General features: G+C 43.8%; 1 protein-coding gene across 1 annotated transcript; it reads left to right on the plus strand.

The window, feature by feature from the left end:
- Positions 1 to 1197: 1197 nt before the first annotated feature.
- LOC311148283 (rho-related GTP-binding protein Rho6-like) lies at positions 1198 to 11738 on the plus strand (the record flags this gene model as incomplete). The annotated part of the gene is made up of 5 exons (XM_084185196.1): positions 1198 to 1375; positions 2360 to 2447; positions 10841 to 10950; positions 11139 to 11273; positions 11493 to 11738. The coding sequence occupies exons 1-5, from the start codon at positions 1256 to 1258 to the stop codon at positions 11736 to 11738; spliced, it is 699 nt and encodes a 232-aa protein (XP_084041322.1). The 5' UTR covers positions 1198 to 1255.
- Positions 11739 to 21840: the final 10102 nt, after the last annotated feature.

The raw sequence follows: 21840 nt of genomic DNA on the forward strand, positions 1-21840 counted from the left end.
GTTTTTCAACAGGACAATGAACCAACACACCTCCAGGCTGTGTAAGGGCTATTTTACCAAGAAGAAGAGTGATGAAATACTGCATCAGATGACCTGGCCTCCACAATCCCCTGACCTAAACCCAATTGAGAAGGTTTGGGATGAGTCGGACGGCAGAGTGAAGGATAAGCAGCCAACAAGTGCTAAGCATATGTGGGAACTCCTTCAAGACTGTTGGAAAAGCGTTCCAGGTGAAGCTGGTTGAGAGAATGCCAAGAGTGTGCAAAGCTGTCATCAAGGCAAAGGGTGGCTATTTGAATATATAAAATATATTTTGATTTGTTTAACACTTTTTTGGTTACTACATGATTGATGTGTTATTTCATAGTTTTGATGTCTTCACTATTATTCTACAATGTAGAAAATAGTAAAAATAAAGAAAAACACTTGAATGAGTAGGTGTGTCCAAACTTTTGACTGGTAGTGTATATATATATATATATATATATATAATAAAAAAAATCAAAGCCTATTTAAATCTATTTTGCTCAGATATAGGCCAGTGCTTCTATTTTTACGTTATGATAAAAACAACCAAATAAATCGAAACTGTTATGGCTATAAACTGTTTGATATCTGTTATGCAACACCACGATGCTATAACATGCACTCCAATTTGGCGCTTGCTCACTGCATCTGTCCAACAGGTCGATCAAGAGAGAGAGAGAGAGAGAGAGAGAGAGAAAGAGAGAGAGCGCAAACATTTAATTGACCTAGTAGGCATTGACTGAGATTACTGTGACATTCTAAGGATTAATGCATTAAATGTAGCCATAAGTAGAATTCAAATAAATAGGCTAATTCTATCATTGCTGTTGTGATCGTTCAGGCTAATGCATGATGACAAACATTAGAAACCAAAATAACATATAGCCATTTCTCCCTCTTCTCTAATGGGGCACAAAATGTATCATGCACTAGACAGGGATAGACTATGGGCAATTTTGTACTTTAGAACAAAGTTGACTGACTACCAACCTCGATCTTGTATAGCGGAAGCGCATGGTGCGCAACAATGAGCAGAACGCTCATTTCCATTGGCTGGCGTGACAATATAAAGTTCAGCAGTGTCATAACTCCGCTCATACGGCTGGCAGCAAGCTTCATCGCAGGAGAACAGCATCCCGGAGTAACGCACTGATAACTGACAGAGGATTTACACGTTTTTTTCTTTCGCATATCAATTTATTGTGTTGCCAACCAAATCGTATTCACAATGAAGGAAAGGAGACTTACCCAGCCTCTGGTGGTGAGATGTAAACTGGTTTTGGTTGGGGATGTTCAATGCGGAAAAACGGCAATGTTGCAAGTCCTGGCCAAGGATTCCTATCCTGAGGTATGCAATTTCTACACCTGGCACATTTGACTGGATTATAACACCCATATCCTAAATGCATTCTGGAATAGGTTATATACATGGGCTATAAAGAGATGATAATAGCCATAGAAATGTCATTCTAATTATATGATAACAAATAGAAGTTTAATATTGCATTGTTTTCGGGGCGTGTGATGAAAGATAGGCTAAAGTAAAAAAAAAAAACTGGAAAGGAAAGTCAGTACAATTCCTCTGAGAACTTGAATGTTGAGATTCATTTCAAATGGAGTGCTTTCATTATTCACGATTCATACATGATTATTCTTAATAATGGTAGCATCCACATTAATGTAGAAGTGTTCAGAAACATATTCTATTCTTATTTACAGTAAAAGTGACTCCAAAATGACACAATACATTATGTAATTACCATTCATTTCAGTTAGGAACAACATAATCTGAAACACAACCAAAACAAACTGCAAATGCATCCAACAAGTTTGTAGAGTCACACGCTTCATGTAGTGCTAGGCATATGGGACCAAATACTACACGTTAGACTACTTTAATACACATAGAAATGAATTGGTCCAAATACAATGAGCGGACTAGATGTATAAAGTGCTTTCCTTTCTAAATGTGGTCCTCTGTAGCTCAGTTGGTAGAGCACGGCGCTTGTAACGCCAAGGTAGTGGGTTCGAGCCCCGGGACCACCCATACACAAAAATTAAAATGTATGCACGCATGACTGTAAGTCGCTTTGGATAAAAGCGTCTGCTAAATGGCATATTATTATTATTTTATATTTAAATGGTAAAACTGTTCAGATGCCTTATTTGGTCAGACAGACAGCACAGTAGCCTCAAACTGGGATGATAAATAAATAAATAAATCATTAAATGTAAATCTAATACAGCTGATGATTACTGGGGTCACTATTTCACAATGACTGACTGTATTATAATACATAGCTAATGAACCCGTTCCTTTCCTTATCCACAGACATATGTTCCAACAGTATTTGAGAACTATACAGCGTGTCTGGAGCTGGAGGACCAGCGAGTGGAGCTCAGTCTCTGGGACACATCAGGTGAGCGTTACACTCTGCACTCCCCATGCATACATCCAGTATACCTTATAGTTATTTAAGCAGCTATTTAAGCATATCCAGGTATAAGCCTTTATAATGTCTTATAACAAAGGTTATATAATATGTCATGTCTCTCTATACAAGGTGCTCTACCTGTAGATATAGTGGAAAAGATTTATAATGCGTGAAATGAAATTCCTTTCTCTCTTGACCAACCAAGAGTCCAACGGCATGCCATTTGAAATTTGACTTAACATTCAAGTTTTCAGAGTAATTGTACTGTAAAACCTGACTCGCATTTGCTTTCCAGTTGACCATTTCCTTACCCACCCGCCCGGAAAACAATGCAATCAGAGATTTTGCGTAAACAACAGTAGGCTAACTAAAGGCCCATTGACCATTGTCTCACTGTCTTATTTAGCATCATAGTGTATACTGTATGGTTAGTTGTTTATTATTGTTTTCCTTTAAGATAGCGATCTGTTGAATCTTTTATACAGTACTGTTGTCCTGCTGCTTATCACAGGTAGTGCTGTGGTAGGCTACTGAGGTCTGATAAGTTAGAGTGGAGGAAGGCCTTTTTCTCAGACAGAGGTGACACAACATTTGAATGCAAATGACCATTTGTGTGCTTGTTCTCTGTTTCGGTCTCCTCTCCCTTTGATTTATGTTTAAAAGGCATAGAATGATGTAGGGCTAGCTAATTCATTTGACACTACAGTGATCTCATTCTCAGGAGACAGAGATATCCCCCTCTCCCCATCTACCCCCTTACTAGAGGAATGTCTAATAACTTATCAGCTCTACATCAAAATATGACAGCTATAGCGCGCGATTACACACACACACACACACACACACACACACACACACACACACACACACACACACACACACACACACACACACACACACAGTGTTGTGGTGACCTACTGACACAGTAGGACCCTTCTACATCTTGAAACTAGTAAACATAATCAACAGAACACAACCAGTTACATGTGGTTGGGCTGCTATGATTAACCTCTATCATGGGGCTTTCTGATTGGGCTCCAGGGAGTTCCTTTGGGGCAGTTGGCCTGCAGAGGGGTGGTTTCATGGCCAGGGGGTTGCCTATGCATGAGTGGTGGGAAGCGTGTGTGTGTGTGTGTGTGTGTGTGTGTGTGTGTGTGTGTGTGTGTGTGTGCGTGTGCGTGTGCGTGTGTGTGTGTGTGTGTGTGTGTGTGTGTGTGTGTGTGTGTGTGTGTGTGTGTGTGTGCGCGCGTGTGTGCATGTTTCAGAGAATAGAAGGCACATATGAGAGAGAGCTAAATATATCCCTGACCTCCCCTCAAAGCCTCAACCTACTGGGCACACATTGTTTGAATCAATGTTGTTTCCACATCATTTCAATGAAATTATATTGAACCAATTAGAAATAGACGTTGAATTGACGTCTGTGCCCAGTGGGAAGAGTTATATACGGGCCAAAAAGCCGTATATAACAGAAAACACCACAGGATTTATTTCTGTCGCTTTGTCTGTTTATCTTCAAAAGAGATGGACCAAGCTGGACGCTCGTCCACTCCATAGTGAAAGTCCTATTACATAATGACCATTTATATTTTCCCACCTTGTTTTAAAGCTCTACCCAGCTCTTCCCACCTTAATTTTTTCCACAAAAGAGTCTAGTCGCTTCTATCTATCTGAGCTCTGTATCTATCTCTAACATCCTATCCTGGCAGTGCTCTTGTCGTTCATGGCCATATCATGGTTTTCTCTGATTGTCCTATCAATAAAGTTGGTGATTATACATATATCGCTATTATCATGTTTACTGATGGTCTGTGGGGAGAGAGAGAGAAGGCCTTGCTGTTGATGATAAATCCATGAACGGCCATATAATTATTTTCTCTGAGATTGCTCTTATTCTCATGTTTTGTCTTTATTTTCCTTGGCTGAGGGTTTGTGAAGAGAGGCAGAGGTTCCCTTAGGGTCAGGCTGCTGTCTGTGCTTTTCTGTGGAGTGGGCTGTGTTGTTTTGTGTTGTGTTGTGTAACAGCGTTGCTGTGCCTAACGATTCCCCCTGCCGCTCCTCTCTGAGTTCATTATCAAGCTCTGCGGCTGCCTGTTCTCACCGTCTCTCTCACAGTGATCAGACTCAAAGTGAGATGCTCCTTTAGTTCACTTTTCCTCTGCCTCTCCAGCCTCCTACAACAAGCAAACAGTTTATCATTAGGTTTTAGAGTCCTCCTTCTCCCAGTTTTGTGTGAGTGGGAGGTGTATCCAGGGAAGGGAGGTGTGTGTGGGAGGTGTATCCAGGGAAGGGAGGTGTGTGTGGCTGGTGTATCCAGGGAAGGGAGGTGTTTGTGGGAGGTGTATCCAGGGAAGGGAGGTGTTTGTGGGTGGTGTATCCAGGGAAGGGAGGTGTTTGTGGGAGGTGTATCCAGGGAAGGGAGGTGTTTGTGGGAGGTGTATGCAGGGAAGGGAGGTGTGTGTGGGAGGTGTATCCAGGGAAGGGAGGTGTGTGTGGGAGGTGTATCCAGGGAAGGGAGGTGTTTGTGGGAGGTGTATCCAGGGAAGGGAGGTGTGTGTGGGAGGTGTATCCAGGGAAGGGAGGTGTGTGTGGGAGGTGTATCCAGGGAAGGGAGGTGTGTGTGGGAGGTGTATCCAGGAAAGGGAGGTGAGTGTGGGAGGTGTATCCAGGGAAGGGTGGTATGTGTGTGTGAGGTGTATCCAGGGAAGGGAGGTGTGTGTGGGGGATGTATCAGGGCTTGTATCCTCTCTCAGCTCCAGGGCTCAGAGCCATCATCATGTCTGTTTCCCCAGCATTGCATCACTCTAGGCTCCTCTCTGCCAATGCCGGCATTGTCTCCTACGGGAAAAACAAGTCCAATCGCTACCATTCAGTTGCCTCATCTCTTGCCTTTACACACTGTTTATACAGTCGTTCCCTGTGAACGTCAGACAATTGTCTCCCTCACAAGAGAATGTTTGTTAGGTTTTTAATAATGGATTGGATCTGACAACAGTGTCACGCCTACAGTAGCAGGAGGGAATCCTATATCATCCAAATGCATTTCACACTACCCATAGAGGCATAAGTAGGTCATACATCCACAGATGAAGCTTTTCTTAATTCATTATTACCTGGTTTAGTTCATGTTTAATACGTTTCCGGAGCAGGTTGAGAAGCAGGGAGAGGAAATTGAATCTGTTGCTGGTGTGGTAAGTGATGACGGAACACAACAGAGGACGGACATTCAGTCAGCGTCTATTTTTAGCACAGGGACCTCCCTTTACAACACTAACATACTAACATACTTTTACACTTTGATGCATAGGCCCGCAAGCATATACGCACACACACATGCACACACACAACGCGCACACACAGATTTTCTTAGCAATTGTCTTCAATTTATAACATAAGAAGCATTTACTTTTTAGTTTAGGTGTCGACATTGTACATACATACACTATGTGTTATGCATCATGTTAGTGTGTTGCATCATATACAGTTGAAGTCGGAAGTTTACATACACTTAGGTTGGAGTCATTAAAACTCATTTTTCAACCACTCCACAAATTTCTTGTTAACAAACTATAGTTTTGACAAGTCGGTTAGGACATCTACTTTGTGCATGACACAAGTAATTTTTCCAACAATTGTTTACAGACAGATTATTTCACTTATAATTCACTGTATCACAATTCCAGTTGGTAAAAAGTTTCCATACACTAAGTTGACTGTGCCTTTAAAAAGTTTGGCAAATTCCAGAAAATGATGTCATGGCTTTAGAAGCTTCTGATAGGCTAATTGACATCATTTGAGTCAATTGGAGGTGTACCTGTGGATGTATTTCAAGGCCTACCTTCAAACTCAGTGCCTCTTTGCTTGACATCATGGGAAAATGAAAAGAAATCAGCCAAGACCTCAGAAAAAAAATTGTAGACCTCCACAAGTCTGGTTCATCCTTGGGAGCAATTTCCAAACGCCTGAAGATACCACGTTCATCTGTACAAACAATAGTACGCAAGTATAAACACCATGGGACCACGCAGCCGTCATACCGCTCAGGAAGCAGACGCGTTCTGTCTCCTAGAGATGAACGTACTTTGGTGCGGAAAGTGCAAATCAATCCCAGAACAACAGCAAAGGACCTTGTGAAGATGCTGGAGGAAACAGGTACAAAAGTATCTATATCCACAGTAAAACGAGTCCTATATCGACATAACCTGAAAGGCCGCTCAGCAAGGAAGAAGCCACTGCTCCAAAACCGCCATAAAAAAGCCAGACTACGGTTTGCAACTGCACATGGGGACAAAGATCATACTTTTTGGAGAAATGTCCTCTGGTCTGATGAAACAAAAATAAAACTGTTTGGCCATAATGACCATTGTTATGTTTGGAGGAAAAAGGGGGTTGCTTGCAAGCCGAAGAACACCATCCCAACCGTGAAGCACGGGGGTGGCAGCATCATGCTGTGGGGGTGCTTTGCTGCAGGAGGGACTGGTGCGCTTCACAAAATAGATGGCATCATGAGGAAGGAAAATGATGTGGATATATTGAAGCAACATCAGTCAGGAAGTTAAAGCTTAGTCGCAAATGGGTCTTCCAAATGGACAATGACCCCAAGCATACTTCCAAAGTTGTGGCAAAATGGCTTAAGGACAACAAAGTCAAGGTATTGGAGTGGCTATCACAAAGCCCTGACCTCAATCCTATAGAAAATGTGTGGGCAGAACTGAAAAAGCGTTTGCGAGCAAGGAGGCCTACAAACCTGACTCAGTAACACCAGCTCTGTCAGGATGAATGGGCCAAAATTCACCCAACTTATTGTGGGAAGCTTGTGGAAGGCTACCCCAACAATTTAAAGGCAATGCTACCAAATACTAATTGAGTGTATGTAAACTTCTGACCCACTGGGAATGTGATGAAAGAAATAAAAGCTGAAAGAAATCATTCTCTCTACTATTATTCTGACATTTCACATTCTTAAAATAAAGTAGTGGTCCTAACTGACCTAAGACAGGGACTTTTTACTATGATTAAATGTCAGGAATTGTGAAAAACTGAGTTTAAATGTATTTGGCTAAGGTGTATGTAAACTTCCGACTTCAACTGTAGAACACACTCTAAACACAACAATCTATGAAAGAGTCTCCCCTGATACAGAGATCTTTGTTTTCTTCTATCTCATTTCATGTGGGATTTCTGCACAAACAGGAGTCCAATATAAACCCTTTGGGTAACGCAGGAGTGTGATAGGGATAGAGTTATTGTGTACTGTGGCTCTCTCTTACTCTTTCTGTGTTTGTGTGTGTGTGTTTGTCTGTTTGTGTGTTAATTTGATTTATTGGAGAGTTATTCTACTGAGTGGGAAGGCGTGGGGCTTTAGTGAAATGATTTACTGTAGATCGGAGGGTGAGGGAGGAAGAAAATTGGAGCGTGTGTGTGTGTGCGGAGAATGGTTCGGGTACAGGGGGGGTATAATAGAGTGTTGGATTCAAGCATTGTCTACCAAGGCTGTTGCCGTAGTTACCAGGGGGGAGTGGGTGGTGTCCTGTGCTGTGTGGGGGACAGACTTGTGCTAACAGTCTGAGAGCAGTGCTCAAGCATCTTTGTCTGGCAGCACCCAGCAGCCAACCTTAGCCTATAGCATCCATGCACCCAGCCCTGGCCTTTACTATAGCATTCAAGCACCCAACCCTACAATACACCAAGCACCTAACACTCCTCGTTCTTGGTCTTTAGTAGGGATGGGAATTGCCAGGGACCTCACAATACGATATTATCACCATACTTAGGTGCCGGATACAATACGTATCCGGCACCTAAGAATAAGAGCACCTCCTCCCAGCTGCCCACTGCACTGAGGCTAGGAAACACTGTCACCACCGATAAATCTACGATAATCGAGAATTTCAGTAAGCATTTTGCTACGGCTGGCCATGCTTTCCACCTGGCTACCCCTACCCCGGCCACCAGCTCTGCCCCCCCCCCCCCCCCCCCCCCGCTGCAACGTGTCCATGCCCTGGGCTAGACAATCTGACCCTTTCTTTCTAAAATTAGTTGCCGAAATTGTAGCAACCCCTATTACTAGCCTGTTCAACCTCTTTCGTATCATCTGAGATCCCCAGAGATTGGAAAGCTGCCGCGGTCATCCCCCTCTTCAAAGGGGGTGACACTCTAGATCCAAACTGTTACAGACCTATATCCATCCTGCCATGCCTTTCAAAAGTATTTGAAAGCCAAGTTAACAAACAGATCACCGTCCATTTCGAATCCCACCGTACCTTCTCCGCTATGCAATCTGGTTTCTGAGCTGGTCATGGGTGCACCTCAGCCACGCTAAAGGTCCTAAACGATATTATAACCGCGATCGATAAAAGACAGTATTGTGCAGCCGTCTTCATCGACCTGGCCAAGGCTTTCGACTCTGTCAATCACCGCATTCTTATTAGCAGACTAAATAGCCTTGGTTTCGCAAATGACTGCCTCACCTGGTTCACCAACTACTTCTCAGATAGAGTTCAATGTGTCAAATCGGAGGGCCTGTTGTCTGGACCTCTGGCAGTCTCTATGGGGGTGCCACAGGGTTCAATTCTCGGGCCGACTCTATTCTCTGTGTATATCAATGATGTCACTCTTGCTGCTGGTGACTCTCAGATCCACCTCTACGCATTTTGTATACATCTGGCCCTTCATTGGACACTGTGTTAACAAACCTCCAAATGAGCTTCAATGCCATACAACACTCCTTCCGTAGCCTCCAACTGCTCTTAAACGCTAGTAAAACTAAATGCATGCTCTTAGATTTTAGATTTTAGTCATTTAGCAGACGCTCTTATCCATACATTTTATTTTTTTATTTTTTTATTTTTTTTATCAAATGCTGCTTGCACCCGCTGCTTGCACCCGCTGCTTGCACCCGCCTGCCCGACTAGAATCACTACTCTCGGCGGGTCTGACTTAGAATATGTGGACAACTACAAATACCTAGGTGTCTGGTTAGACCGTAAACTCTCCTTCCAGACTCACATTAAGCATCTCCAATCCAAAGTTAAATCTAGAATCGGCTTCCTATTTCGCAACAACGCCTCCTTCACTCATGCTGCCAAACATGCCCTCGTAAAACTGACTATCCTACCGATCCTTGACTTCGTCGATGTCATTTACAAAATAGCCTTCAACACTCTACTCAGCAAATTGGATGTAGTCTATCACAGTGCCATCCGTTTTGTCACCAAAGCCCCATATACTACCCACCATTTGCCTAGCAGTGATTTATAGATGACCGGTACGCTCTCGTTGGCTGGCCCTCACTACATATTCGTCGCCAAACCCACTGGCTCCAGGTCATCTATAAATCACTGCTAGGCAAATCCCCGCCTTATCTTAGCTCATTGGTCACCATAGCAACACCCACCCGTAGTATGCGCTCCAGCAGGTATATCTCACTGGTCATCCCCAAAGCCAACACCTCCTTTGGCCGCCATTCCTTCCAGTTCTCTGCTGCTAATGACTGGAACGAACTGCAAAAATCTCTGAAGCTGGAGACTCTTATCTCCCTCACTAACTTTAAGCATCAGTTGTCAGAGCAGCTTACCGATCACTGCACCTGTACACATCCCATCTGTAATTAGCCCACCCAACTACTTCATCCCCATATTGTTATTTATTTTGCTAATTTGCACCCCAGTATCTCTATTTGCACATCTTCTGCACATCTATCACTCCAGTGTTAATACTACATTGAAATTATTTTGCATTATGGCCTATTTATTGCCTTACCTCCATAACTTACTACATTTGCACACACTGTATATAGATTTTCTATTGTGTTATTGACTGTATGTTTTGTTTTATCCCATGTGTAACTCTGTGTTGTAGTTTTTATCGCACTGCTTTGCTTTATCTTGGCCAGGTCGCAGTTGTAAATGAGAACTTGTTCTCAACTGGCTTACCTGGTTAAATAAAGGTGAAATAAAATAAATAAAAAACGTATTGTGATTGTCACGATTCTATATGTATTGCGATTCGATACTGTGATTTTATTGCGATTCGATGTTCCAAACATATTGCTCACCATATGTCTGCTGCAGAGGGACAAGAGAGCATGAGAAAACAAGTTTTGATCAGTCACGGAAAGTGCTGAAAACAAATTGGCTCTCTTGTTTTGGTACAGGTACAACAAACTAGCGTAAAAATAATATTGCAATATTGTAAAAACAATACGATATTTTGTCAAAAATAATATCCCAATAACTGAATCTTTCTTCTCCCATCACTAGTCTTTATACTGTTCTGGTACAAATCATTCTTATTGCAACTAATGGAGTCTCATTCATTTGGTACTGTCCTATTGAAAGCCCTGTGACTGACCCCAGCCGATCTGTTTGACCCTACAGGCTCTCCATACTACGATAATGTCAGACCCCTGTGCTACAGCGACTCAGACGCTGTGCTCCTCTGTTTCGACATCAGCCGCCCAGACTCATTTGACGGTGCACTGAAAAAGGTAAGGACCTTGTCATTGTGATCATCATCATCATCAACATCATTGCTGTTGTCAATTTCTTCTTCCTCCTCATCCTTGTCATCATCACAATCATCATGATCATTCTCTCTGTGCACCATGCACATTACAGCTGTGGTTATGATACATTATAACAACCTTATGACAGTCATATGTCCTTTTCGTTGCAGTGGAAGACAGAGATCCTGGATTTCTGCCCCAGCACACGCATCCTCCTGATAGGCTGTAAAACAGACCTGCGCACGGACGTGTGCACGCTTATGGAGCTGTCAAATCAGAAGCAGACACCCATCTCACATGAGCAAGTGAGTCTGTCTCTCTCTTTCTCTTTCTCGTTCTCTTTCTCGTTCTCTCTCTCTCTCTCTCTCTCTCTCTCTCTCTCTCTCTCTCTCTCTCTCTCTCTCTCTCTCTCTCTCTCTCTCTCTCTCTCTCTCTCTCTCTCTCTCTCTCTCTCTCTCTCTCTCTCTCTCTCTCGCTCTCTCTTTCTCTCCATCTCACTCCTGTTCTTCCCCATCGTGTTGCAGGGGTCCTCCATGGCCAAGCAGCTAGGTGCGGAGTCCTACCTGGAGTGTTCAGCTTTCACCTCAGAGAAGAGCATCCACAGTGTGTTCCGTACTGCAGCCCTGGCCTGCATCAACAAGCTGCAGCCCTCCACCAAGCCCAGCCCCGCCCGCCGCCTCTCAAAGAGACTCCTCTTTCTGCCCGGCAAGTCTGACCTCCTCTCCTCCACCTTCGGCAAGGATAAGGCCAAGGGCTGCTCCATCATGTGAGGGAGGGGGGAGAACCCAGACAGTGGTGGACAGAGAGGCACTCCATTGACCGGTCCAGCGGGCAAAGGGGGGTGCGGGGTGGGGAAGGGAAAGTAAGGGGGAAAGGAAGGGGTTTCTCTTTAATCCCTCAGGCCTCCCCAAACATCCTCCCCACCCCCACTGACGGCCCTCTCAAAAAAAGACTGCTACCCCTCCATGGTTTACTCTGTGTACTATATACTGGTCTTCTTCATGATCACCCCCCACCCCTCCCCCCTCCCCCTCCCCCTACAAACACAGACCCACACACACACACAGACACACACACCTCACCAGCATAGGTTAGTGCAGACTTCCTTTTATAATGACAGTGAGAGCGAAAGGTGGCAACTAAATTATTTGTTATGTAATAAAATATATGCCCACTGCACATGAAAGGTGTGTTTTAAGGAGGTGATAATGTACAACATTCCGGTTGTAGAAACGTGTGTACTACTCACATGCACACAACAGCATGCACTTTAAGGTGTTAACCTGAAACATTATGGAGGCCTCTGCTGTAACTATGGCAGCTAGCTAATGCTCCTCTCTACGCAGTGCTATGTGCCAGTTAGAGCTGATACAAGGTCAGTTTCTACACTTTTCCCCCCCAAGAAAATTGCAGTTGTAAACACGGCACCTAACCTCTTTGTAATGTTGATGTGTGTACCATCCATCCATCATCCTTGCCCTAGACTCAACTTGAAAATGTTAACGTTAAAATGTGATCTTTGCTAAAAAAGGATGAGGTGGCCACCTCTACATTCCTGGCAATGAGAGGGATCGGTACCCAGAGTACCCAGTGTAATGCAACTGGGGGGGTTGAGAGAGTGGGCCTTAAAGGAATGATTTCCATGGCGACCTCTGCAGTATTTATTTTAGGAAATTGAATCTGTCAGCAATGAAACAGGGTCTGGGGGAGGGATTTGGCAAGCACACCGCTCTTAAAAGAGTTAGTGAGGAGGATGGACTGAGCGAGTGTATGTCTGAAGGAGTGCTATCTGACTGAGATAGGGAAAAAACAGGAGATGATAGAAAGATGTTTTTCTCATCCCGTCTTCCTTCTTTAGTCACCCTCTCAGTCCTTCTTTAGTTACCCTCTCAGCCCTTCTTTAGTCACCCTCTCAGTCCTTCTTTAGTTACCCTCTCAGCCCTTCTTTAGTCACCCTCTCAGCCCTTCTTTAGTCACCCTCTCAGTCCTTCTTTAGTTACCCTCTCAGCCCTTCTTTAGTCACCCTCTCAGCCCTTCTTTAGTCACCCTCTCAGTCCTTCTTTAGTCACCCTCTCAGCCCTTCTTTAGTCACCCTCTCAGCCCTTCTTTAGTCACCCTCTCAGCTCTTCTTTAGTCACCCTCTCAGCCCTTCTTTAGTCACCCTCTCAGTCCTTCTTTAGTCACCCTCTCAGCCCTTCTTTAGTCACCCTCTCAGCCCTTCTTTAGTCACCCTCTCAGCCCTTCTTTAGTTACCCTCTCAGCCCTTCTTTAGTCACCCTCTCAGCCCTTCTTTAGTCACCCTCTCAGTCCTTCTTTAGTCACCCTCTCAGCCCTTCTTTAGTCACCCTCTCAGCCCTTCTTTAGTCACCCTCTCAGCCCTTCTTTAGTCACCCTCTCAGCCCTTCTTTAGTTACCCTCTCAGCCCTTCTTTAGTCACCCTCTCAGCCCTTCTTTAGTCACCCTCTCAGTCCTTCTTTAGTCACCCTCTCAGTCCTTCTTTAGTCACCCTCTCAGTCCTTCTTTAGTCACCCTCTCAGCCCTTCTTTAGTCACCCTCTCAGTCCTTCTTTAGTCACCCTCTCAGTCCTTCTTTAGTCACCCTCTCAGCCCTTCTTTAGTCACCCTCTCAGTCCTTCTTTAGTCACCCTCTCAGTCCTTCTTTAGTCACCCTCTCAGTCCTTCTTTAGTCACCCTCTCAGTCCTTCTTTAGTCACCCTCTCAGCCCTTCTTTAGTCACCCTCTCAGTCCTTCTTTAGTCACCCTCTCAGAGTTTCTTTAGTCACCCTCTCAGTGTTTCTTTAGTCACTCTCTCAGTCCTTCTTTATCACCCTCTCAGTCCTGATGGCCTCTCTTCTTCATCTCAAGTTTTTTAACTTCAGACATTGATGGAGTGGAGTGATATTAGAGAAGGCCAACTATACTGTCCAATAGTCTTTATTAAGCTGGTAAACACAGCTGAGTTGACTGCAGCATTGGTTGTGGTTTCCCCAGTGAATATTTAAACAAAAAACACAAAATTGACTTCATTTCACATGAGCCCCTTAATGTCCACCTGTTTCCTTTGATATGCCCAAAGGAGAAGAGTCCCCCCTGGTTCCTCTAAGCCTCATTTTGATAATCCTTAAATCCTCTGACCTTGCATTTACGTAACACATAAAAGAGAAATAATCCTTCACTTTGAGCTTTTAACCGTAGCATTGAAAGAGTCAAGGGCTCACTCACTATGCCTCAAGAAGCTTAATGGTGGCAGGGATAAGCTGATTATGTCATTGTCAACACTGGGCTGAAAGAGAAGTCTCCTTCCTGCTCCACGATTGGTCACCTGAGATGAGACTTTCTGGAGTCATCATTCTTGTAGTGTGGCTAGTCATGATAGTACAGGATCAAGGCCTTTACAAAGCTGGGGATCTCATTCATACTGTGTGAAGAGCTTAAGAAATGTAGATGGGGTAAAGGGTTCTGGGGGTGGTAAGGGGTGGGGGTGGGATGGGTAGGGTTGAGCCGAAACAGAACTAACAGGCTGGTCCTGTCCGAAGAAAGTTATTTTTCAATTTTTTTCTGCTTTGTAATCAAATCTTTTAAGTATAAGGTGATTTTTATTTTTTTGTTTTCTTCTCATTTGAAATCTGCTTTCTGCCCAGTCCTTCTTTAACTGTTTATTGTTGTCTGCTGTTTTTGTTGTTGTTGTTGTACTTACTGACGTCATCTTGTATTAGGAGCTGTCTACGGCTCGGCTAACTGAGGACTTCATGATTTGTTTGCACAGACAGGGGCTCTGAGTTGTTTGGACATACAGAACACTGGAATTTAACATGTTGCTTAGCAACAGTGCGAGCATGGGCAGGCGTGAGCAGGGTTGCGGTGACTGGGGTGCAGTTCCTGTCTCTGGGAGAAAAGAAGGATGGCTTTCCAACTGGGCTCCTCACCTTTCATTCGTAGCATCAGACAGAGACCACTGCTAAGGTGACGGCTGGACATTTTAGTTAGTACTACACTGCTGAAAAACATCTGAAAAAGATCTGAAAAACCTAATTTGAAGCCTCCAAACTCAGTGGCAGCTCAGTGGCAGGTGTGAGAACAACACAGGGATTTTCTAAAAGCAATTTGAGTACCTTTCAAAACTGAGTTCCCACCAAAACACTATTTTTGAGCAGTGAGTGAAGAAGCTCAAAATCTGCCTGGAGTTACTGATACACTGTTCAGGCAAAAGTCAATTTGACCAAATACCCAGCCTTCATGTTACAGTGGGGTCTGCTCCCACTTCTTTACTAAGAACAGACCATGTCTGGTTGTACATATCCTGCTTTATATGCCATTTGAAAGCTCCAAAAATAATGTTGGAACAAAACAAAGCGTTTGGGATATGTAAAATGGCTTAACCTTAATTTATTAATGAAATACTGTATTGCTCAATGTTGTCATTTTATTTTTGACATTTTTTATTTGAACGGACACTGAGATTTCGGTCCATCCTTTTTCTGTTGGGTTCTGAATAAAGCTTGCTTTTGTTAATCATATTCTCAGATGTCTCAGAGTTTTTTTTGGGTAAAGGTTTGGTGGGCCATACGGGGAAAAGCAACATCTATAAGTTGTTGTGAATGTTAACATCTGATGGCGGTGCCTTAAGTAAAGTGTTATCAACATAACATACAGTATGAAACTTAAACAGGTAGCTACACCCTCTAAGGCACAACCACACTCCCTATGATGAGGAACACTCTAGGACCCTAGCAGCACTACCAGCTCATCAAGCTCTAATCTTAATTCTGTAGAGGAGTGTTTGGCTAAAATCTCATCCTTGAAGTTATTGAAGATGTTGCAGTAAAAAGTGAGCCATATAGAATAACTTGAAAGTTAAGAGCCATTCACAGATATAGCTAATTACCTCTTACCTTTGGGCATACTTTGAGATATTGCCAACGGGTGATGCACTCGTGCTAGGACTAGAAGGATCAGCCAAATAGTACCAGGGCATAATTGATCAAATTGCTGAGAGGTGTTGTAATTTAGTCCACATTAAATGCCCAATTTGATCATCTTTAACCGAATACCAACATGAGCACCGGTGATACTGAGAGCTATAATTATGTGAATGATCCCCACACTGTAGCTCAGAAGGACATCATTTGGCTATTAGAGCACTAACAGGGCTATTACATTAATGCAGTACATCCACCTGCAGAGAAACCTCTTCAGACACTTCATGCTCTGCTATACTGTGATGGCGGACACATAGCTGCCCTAAGTAAGATTGCAGCTTCATAACATTATGCGGTTTGGTAAATAGAAAAGTATATCGATGCACTGTATTTCAACTTTACTTTGAGCTATTATGTAGGGTAAATCAATTGCAATTAATCCTTGGGTGTCTTAACCATAATATTAAAGTGGTGTTGGGTCAACTAAGTTTACTTCAAGGTTCTTACAGTGAAGGAATGTAGGATAGATAGTGATACAGCAATTTGTGTGTTTTGTCTTCAAAGAAGAGTGACATGGTTGTTTTATCCCTGGTTCCAGGGTTCAGTAGTCTGCTGCTGTATGTTTGGCCTCTGCGTCTGCTGATATGAAATAATATTGAGATTATTTGAAAATTGAAATGGTGGAAACTAAATGTAACCAAAATGTGTATAGCTCATATTTCTGTCAAACAAGACTGTGGACACATGCCACTGAAGCGTGGGTATGGCCTTGGTGCCACCCCTCCCCCAAAACACACACGTACATGCACAGATGGGTTGAGTATTTTAGTCATGTACCATTACCCTGAGGTAATGCCCACAGCAGAAGTGACCCATTGGGCAAACCCAGCACTAAAAAACATCCATGCACCTCTGAACTGCCCTGGTCAGTGTCCGACCTCAATAACACACACTCTCTCTCTCTCTCTCACTCTCTCTCTCGCGCCCTCTCGCCTCTCTCTTTCTCTCTCTGTTGCTCCCTCCTCTCACCTTCTTCCCTTAAAGCTGTCATTCTCTCCCTCTCTGTGTCCTGTTGTCACTCTCTTTGCCATGATGATATGACACACAGGAGCAGCTGAGAGTTTGAGATTCCTGAGCTTACAGAGAAAGACAACCTTATCCTAAGTGACACACACACGGACACACATCTCGCATACACACAGACGTACAGACAAATACACACACACACACTTCTCCATCTCCTCCTCAGTGACAGAGGGGCAGAGGCACATCTGTCCAGGCTCAGAGAACATCTGGGCTGGGGTGGTGTCTCTGCCTGTCGAGGTGTCTGAGACACAGGGAAAGCCAGCAGAAAGTGGCCGAGGTGGGAACACACTCTCCTGTTACCAATCTACAACAGATCTCCTCTTCTGCAAGATCCTGCCAATGATCCTTGGATCAGTGGATCAGGGGACAGCTGTTGCATCTCCAACTGTATGTTGCACACTAGCTATACAACAAGATAGTCCCCTGCAATTATTTTTTTTACATTTTACGTTACAATTTACCTCAATGCTAATGGGCAGAGTGGTGAAGATACGACGTTTGTGGTGATTCACCAAAGATTTACTGTGTTTGTCTGTCTCTTTCTACAGTATATACAGTACATAGGACTAGCACTCATTATAACGCATGTACGCATGCACAAAAGCACAAATGCATGCACACACACACACACACACACACAGGGTTGGAAAAAATGCCTAGCATATCCTGGCAAATTAGGCAAACATCTGGCCAGACATGGCAAGTTAATTTAGCCAGTGAGCTGTGGCAGGTTGCTCCAGGCCATGCATATGTGTCACGACTACCTCCGAAGCTGCCTCCTCTCCTTGTTCGGGCAGGCTTCGGCGTTCGTCGTCACCGGCCTTCTAGCCACTGCCGCTCCTCATCTCATCATTCCATTTGTTTTGTCTTGTTTTTTACACACACCTGGTTCATATCCCCTCATCAGTCCCTGTATAAGTATTCCCTCTGCTCCCCATGTCTTTGTGTGTGATTGTTTCTATGTGGAGGTGTCGCTAGCTCGGTTGAGCATTCATGTTACTTTTGTCGCCGGGATATTCACCTGTGTGTTTTGTTTCCACATTGCGCATTGAAGTTGCACTGTATTTGGTTTTCGCATTGCTGTGAACTGTTGTATTGGACTAATAAACCATATTCTGTGATTCACACCTCCTGCGCCTGACTCTGTCCTCATCACCCGCTACAAAATGGTGAATTGGTGAAAGCTCTTCTGCCATAGACTGCAGCCGTTTAAGGAGGCCATTTTGTTTTCACAGTTGTTATTGTTGTATAAACTGTTTGGATCCAAATACAGTACCTCTAATTTGGTGTTGAAGAAGTTCCCAGAAGGGATCTGCCTCGTGATTTATTCAGGAATTTGCATTGTATTTTTGGATAAGATTCATGAGTACAAAGCCAAACATCATGATGACAAAATATCCTAACATAAATAAACCTGTTTGTTTAAAAAAAGAATCTAGCACATTTCTGAAACCTGACAGTTTAAATACATTGGAGAAAGGCCCAGACTTCATGACCATAAATATGCAATTTATTATATTTTATCCCAGCCATTGTGGATGGATGCATTGTAAGAAATAGAGCTGTATATGGCAATGATAATATATCTACAGTAATATAAAACAAAGGGATTGGCTGGATGTTTCAGCAACTGGTCTATGAAGTCTAGACAAAGGGCAATTTTCTCTTCACCACGTCCATGGAAGAGAGAGGCTCAGGGTGGTGGGGGGCAGTGACGGGTTAGCCGAGGTGGGTGCGCAGGCATGGGGAATTAGGAGCCGGATAGAGGGTGATTTAGGGGAGAATTCTGCCCCAGTGGTCTGAAATCCTCTTGAGGGGCGATAGGGGTTCAACTATTAGCACGGGAAAATTGCCGATCTGCAGTGACGCTCGTTACCAAATAAGTACATCATCTATCAAACATGGCACCCCGCGCGCGCACACACACGCACACAACGCCTCTATCAGACATGGCACTGCAACCGCAGGAGAGAGAGAGACCGGGCGAGTTAGGGGATTCAGAGCTATGCTGCCTGATTACTAATGGGCTATCTGCACCCAATGACACACACACACACAAAGCCTCCCTCTGCTTCCCTCTGAGCGAGCGCTGCTTCGGCCGCTGTGACAGGGCCATAATTCCTGTCTCATGGTGTAGAAATTGGTCTCTATGACACAGGCTCAGTAGAGTTAGGAGGGGGAACTGTGTTTATTTGTATTTTATATATTTGTATGTTTGCGTGCGTGCGAGCAGGTCTGTTTCTCTAGAGCAATTTAATATCCCCAGCTTATAAAACAGAGGAACACACAGAAGCTTAACCCCCGCACATTAACTCGGTACCGGTACCCCTTGTGTATATAGCCTCGTTATTGTTATTTTATTGTTGCGGTTTTATTTTTTACTTTAGTTTATTTTGTAAATATTTTTCTTAACTATTATTTTTCTTAAAACTGCATTGTTGGTTAAGGGCTTGTAAGTACGCATTTCACGGTAAGGTCTACACTTGTAGGTATTCGGCGCATATGTGACAAATAACATTTGATTTGATTTGAGAAATAAAGCAGTGCTTCTATGATCACATAGGACTTCATCTAAGTGAACCTCAGTCATGACATCCCATACATTCTTGTTCGAGTTTTCTAACCAGAGCTATTTTCATGTAATGACTTCAGGCAGCCCTGTAGCGTCAATCTATGCATGGCTGTGTGCTCTGGGATGCCCAATGAATCACATCGACTGCCCCAGACAGCATACGCCAGGGCCTTTCTGTTGGCCGCACACCCGCAGGACATCGCCATAAACTGTAAATATGAACTATATTAAACAATATTAGCATACTTAATGTGCTCACAATCAAATCAAATGTGTACCTCATTTATGGTAAAATATCTACCGCTGATAGTACATCACTTTTCTTACGACTATGCTCGTATTATTCAGTCAGTCTTCTCTGTCTGGTTTACCGTCTATTGCTCATCGTAATCAACTTATATTATGGTGATAGTAATTGGAGCAGTGGGATGAGAGTTAGCAATAGTGGTTATTTGAAAGTGTGCTATGGCCTGAACCCTACATCATTGATTCGTACCCATGTGTTTCTATGTTCAGTCCCTATGCGGTTCCTTTCATCTGTTTGTGTGCGTGCGTGCATATCTGTCCTGTGTATACTACTAAGCAGTTTATCCTGTGTGCTCTGCATATCTCTCATTCCCATGTGTATTTGATAGAGGTGAGCAGCAGCGGCCCTGTTGGCGCTCACGCATGCTTTCACTCTGTTCACGTCTGCTGGAGCGATGTCCTCCTATGTGACTATCAGGGGTCGTCCCCCCCCTACCTCCCCCCCAGACAAACCCTCTCCCCATCCATCCCTCATCTGCCCAACTACAGAGACCCCATAAGTTTACCCATCCTGCCCCTCCCTCACCTTGCCCTGTGGGCATGTTCACAGTGAATGATCTTATTTAGCTGTTTAATTAGACAATCATGCTTGGCATCAGGGCATACGGGGGTGGGGGTTGGCGCAGGGCGTGTTGGGGGTGGGGGTTCCAATGGGGGTTGTGGATGTGGGTAGGGGGTGGGGGGTGGGGGGCTGGAGGTTGATGTTGGAGGTTTGAGGTGTATAGATATACTGAGGTCAGGTCAAGTTACTGTAGCTCATCTGCTGATTGGAGGTTTTGTTTTGTCTAGTTTGCATCATAGTCCTAATTTCCCCTGAAACGAATAGCATGGCTTATCTTTCCTGCATTCCCTTGACTCAAGACAAGGTTGCGCGTAGGCTCAAACTGATAGATCAGCAATCCACCATTTCTGTGCATTTCAAAGTTCTAAAAAACCTGAAACAACCGAATGATTTTGAAACCAAAAAGTAACATTAAGAAACACTACATCGCCTTACACAACAAATCATTGACGTCCTCTTCCAAAAGCCTATATTATTGACAGACAGCTCTGGGCCATTAAGACAATGTAATGGCTTGTATTACGCACGCTCCTAACGATCCTGCAAAATGACCAATGGCAGAGCTACCAAACCATGTACCATAACAGAAGTTAATTAAGCTTGCTGGATAAACAAAAGCCAATTAGGTCAGTTAGAATTCCCAGTCGCGTTGGAATATTCATGGAAATCATCTGTGCGCTATCCAGTTCTCATGCCAGTTCTTGTGTTGGCTACTCACTACATTCACTGCAGCATACAATACATACAGTGCCTCTTGAAAGTATTCCCACCCCTTGACTTTTTCCACATTTTATTATAATAATAATATGGCATTTAGCAGATGCTTTTATCCAAAGTGACTTACAGTCATGTGTGCATACATTTTTACGTATGGGTGGTCCCGGGGATCGAACACACTACCCTGCCATGCTCTACCAATTGAGCTACATAGGACCACATTGAGCTACAAAGGACCACAGCCTGTATTTAAAATTGATTAAATTGAGATTTTTTTGGTCACTGGCCTACACACAATCCCCCATAATGTCGAAGTGCAATTGTGTTTTTCTAAATTGTAACAAATTAATTAAAACGTAAAAACTGAAATGTCTTGAGTCAATAACATTTACATTTACGTCATTTAGCAGACGCTCTTATCCAGAGCGACTTACAAATTGGTGCATTCACCCTATAGCCAGTGGGATAACCACTTTACCATTTTTTTTTTTAGGGGGGGTGGGGGGGGGGGGGGGGGGGGGGGGGGTAGAAGGATTACTTTATCCTATCCCAGGTGTTCCTTAAAGAGGTGGGGTTTCAAATGTCTCCGGAAGGTGGTGAGTGACTCCGCTGTCCTGGCGTCGTGAGGGAGCTTGTTCCACCATTGGGGTGCCAGAGCAGCGAACAGTTTTGACTGGGCTGAGTGGGAACTATGCTTCCGCAGAGGAAGGG

This window comes from Coregonus lavaretus (assembly GCF_964263955.1).
Source record: "Coregonus lavaretus genome assembly, chromosome: 20".
NCBI lineage: Eukaryota > Metazoa > Chordata > Actinopteri > Salmoniformes > Salmonidae > Coregonus > Coregonus lavaretus.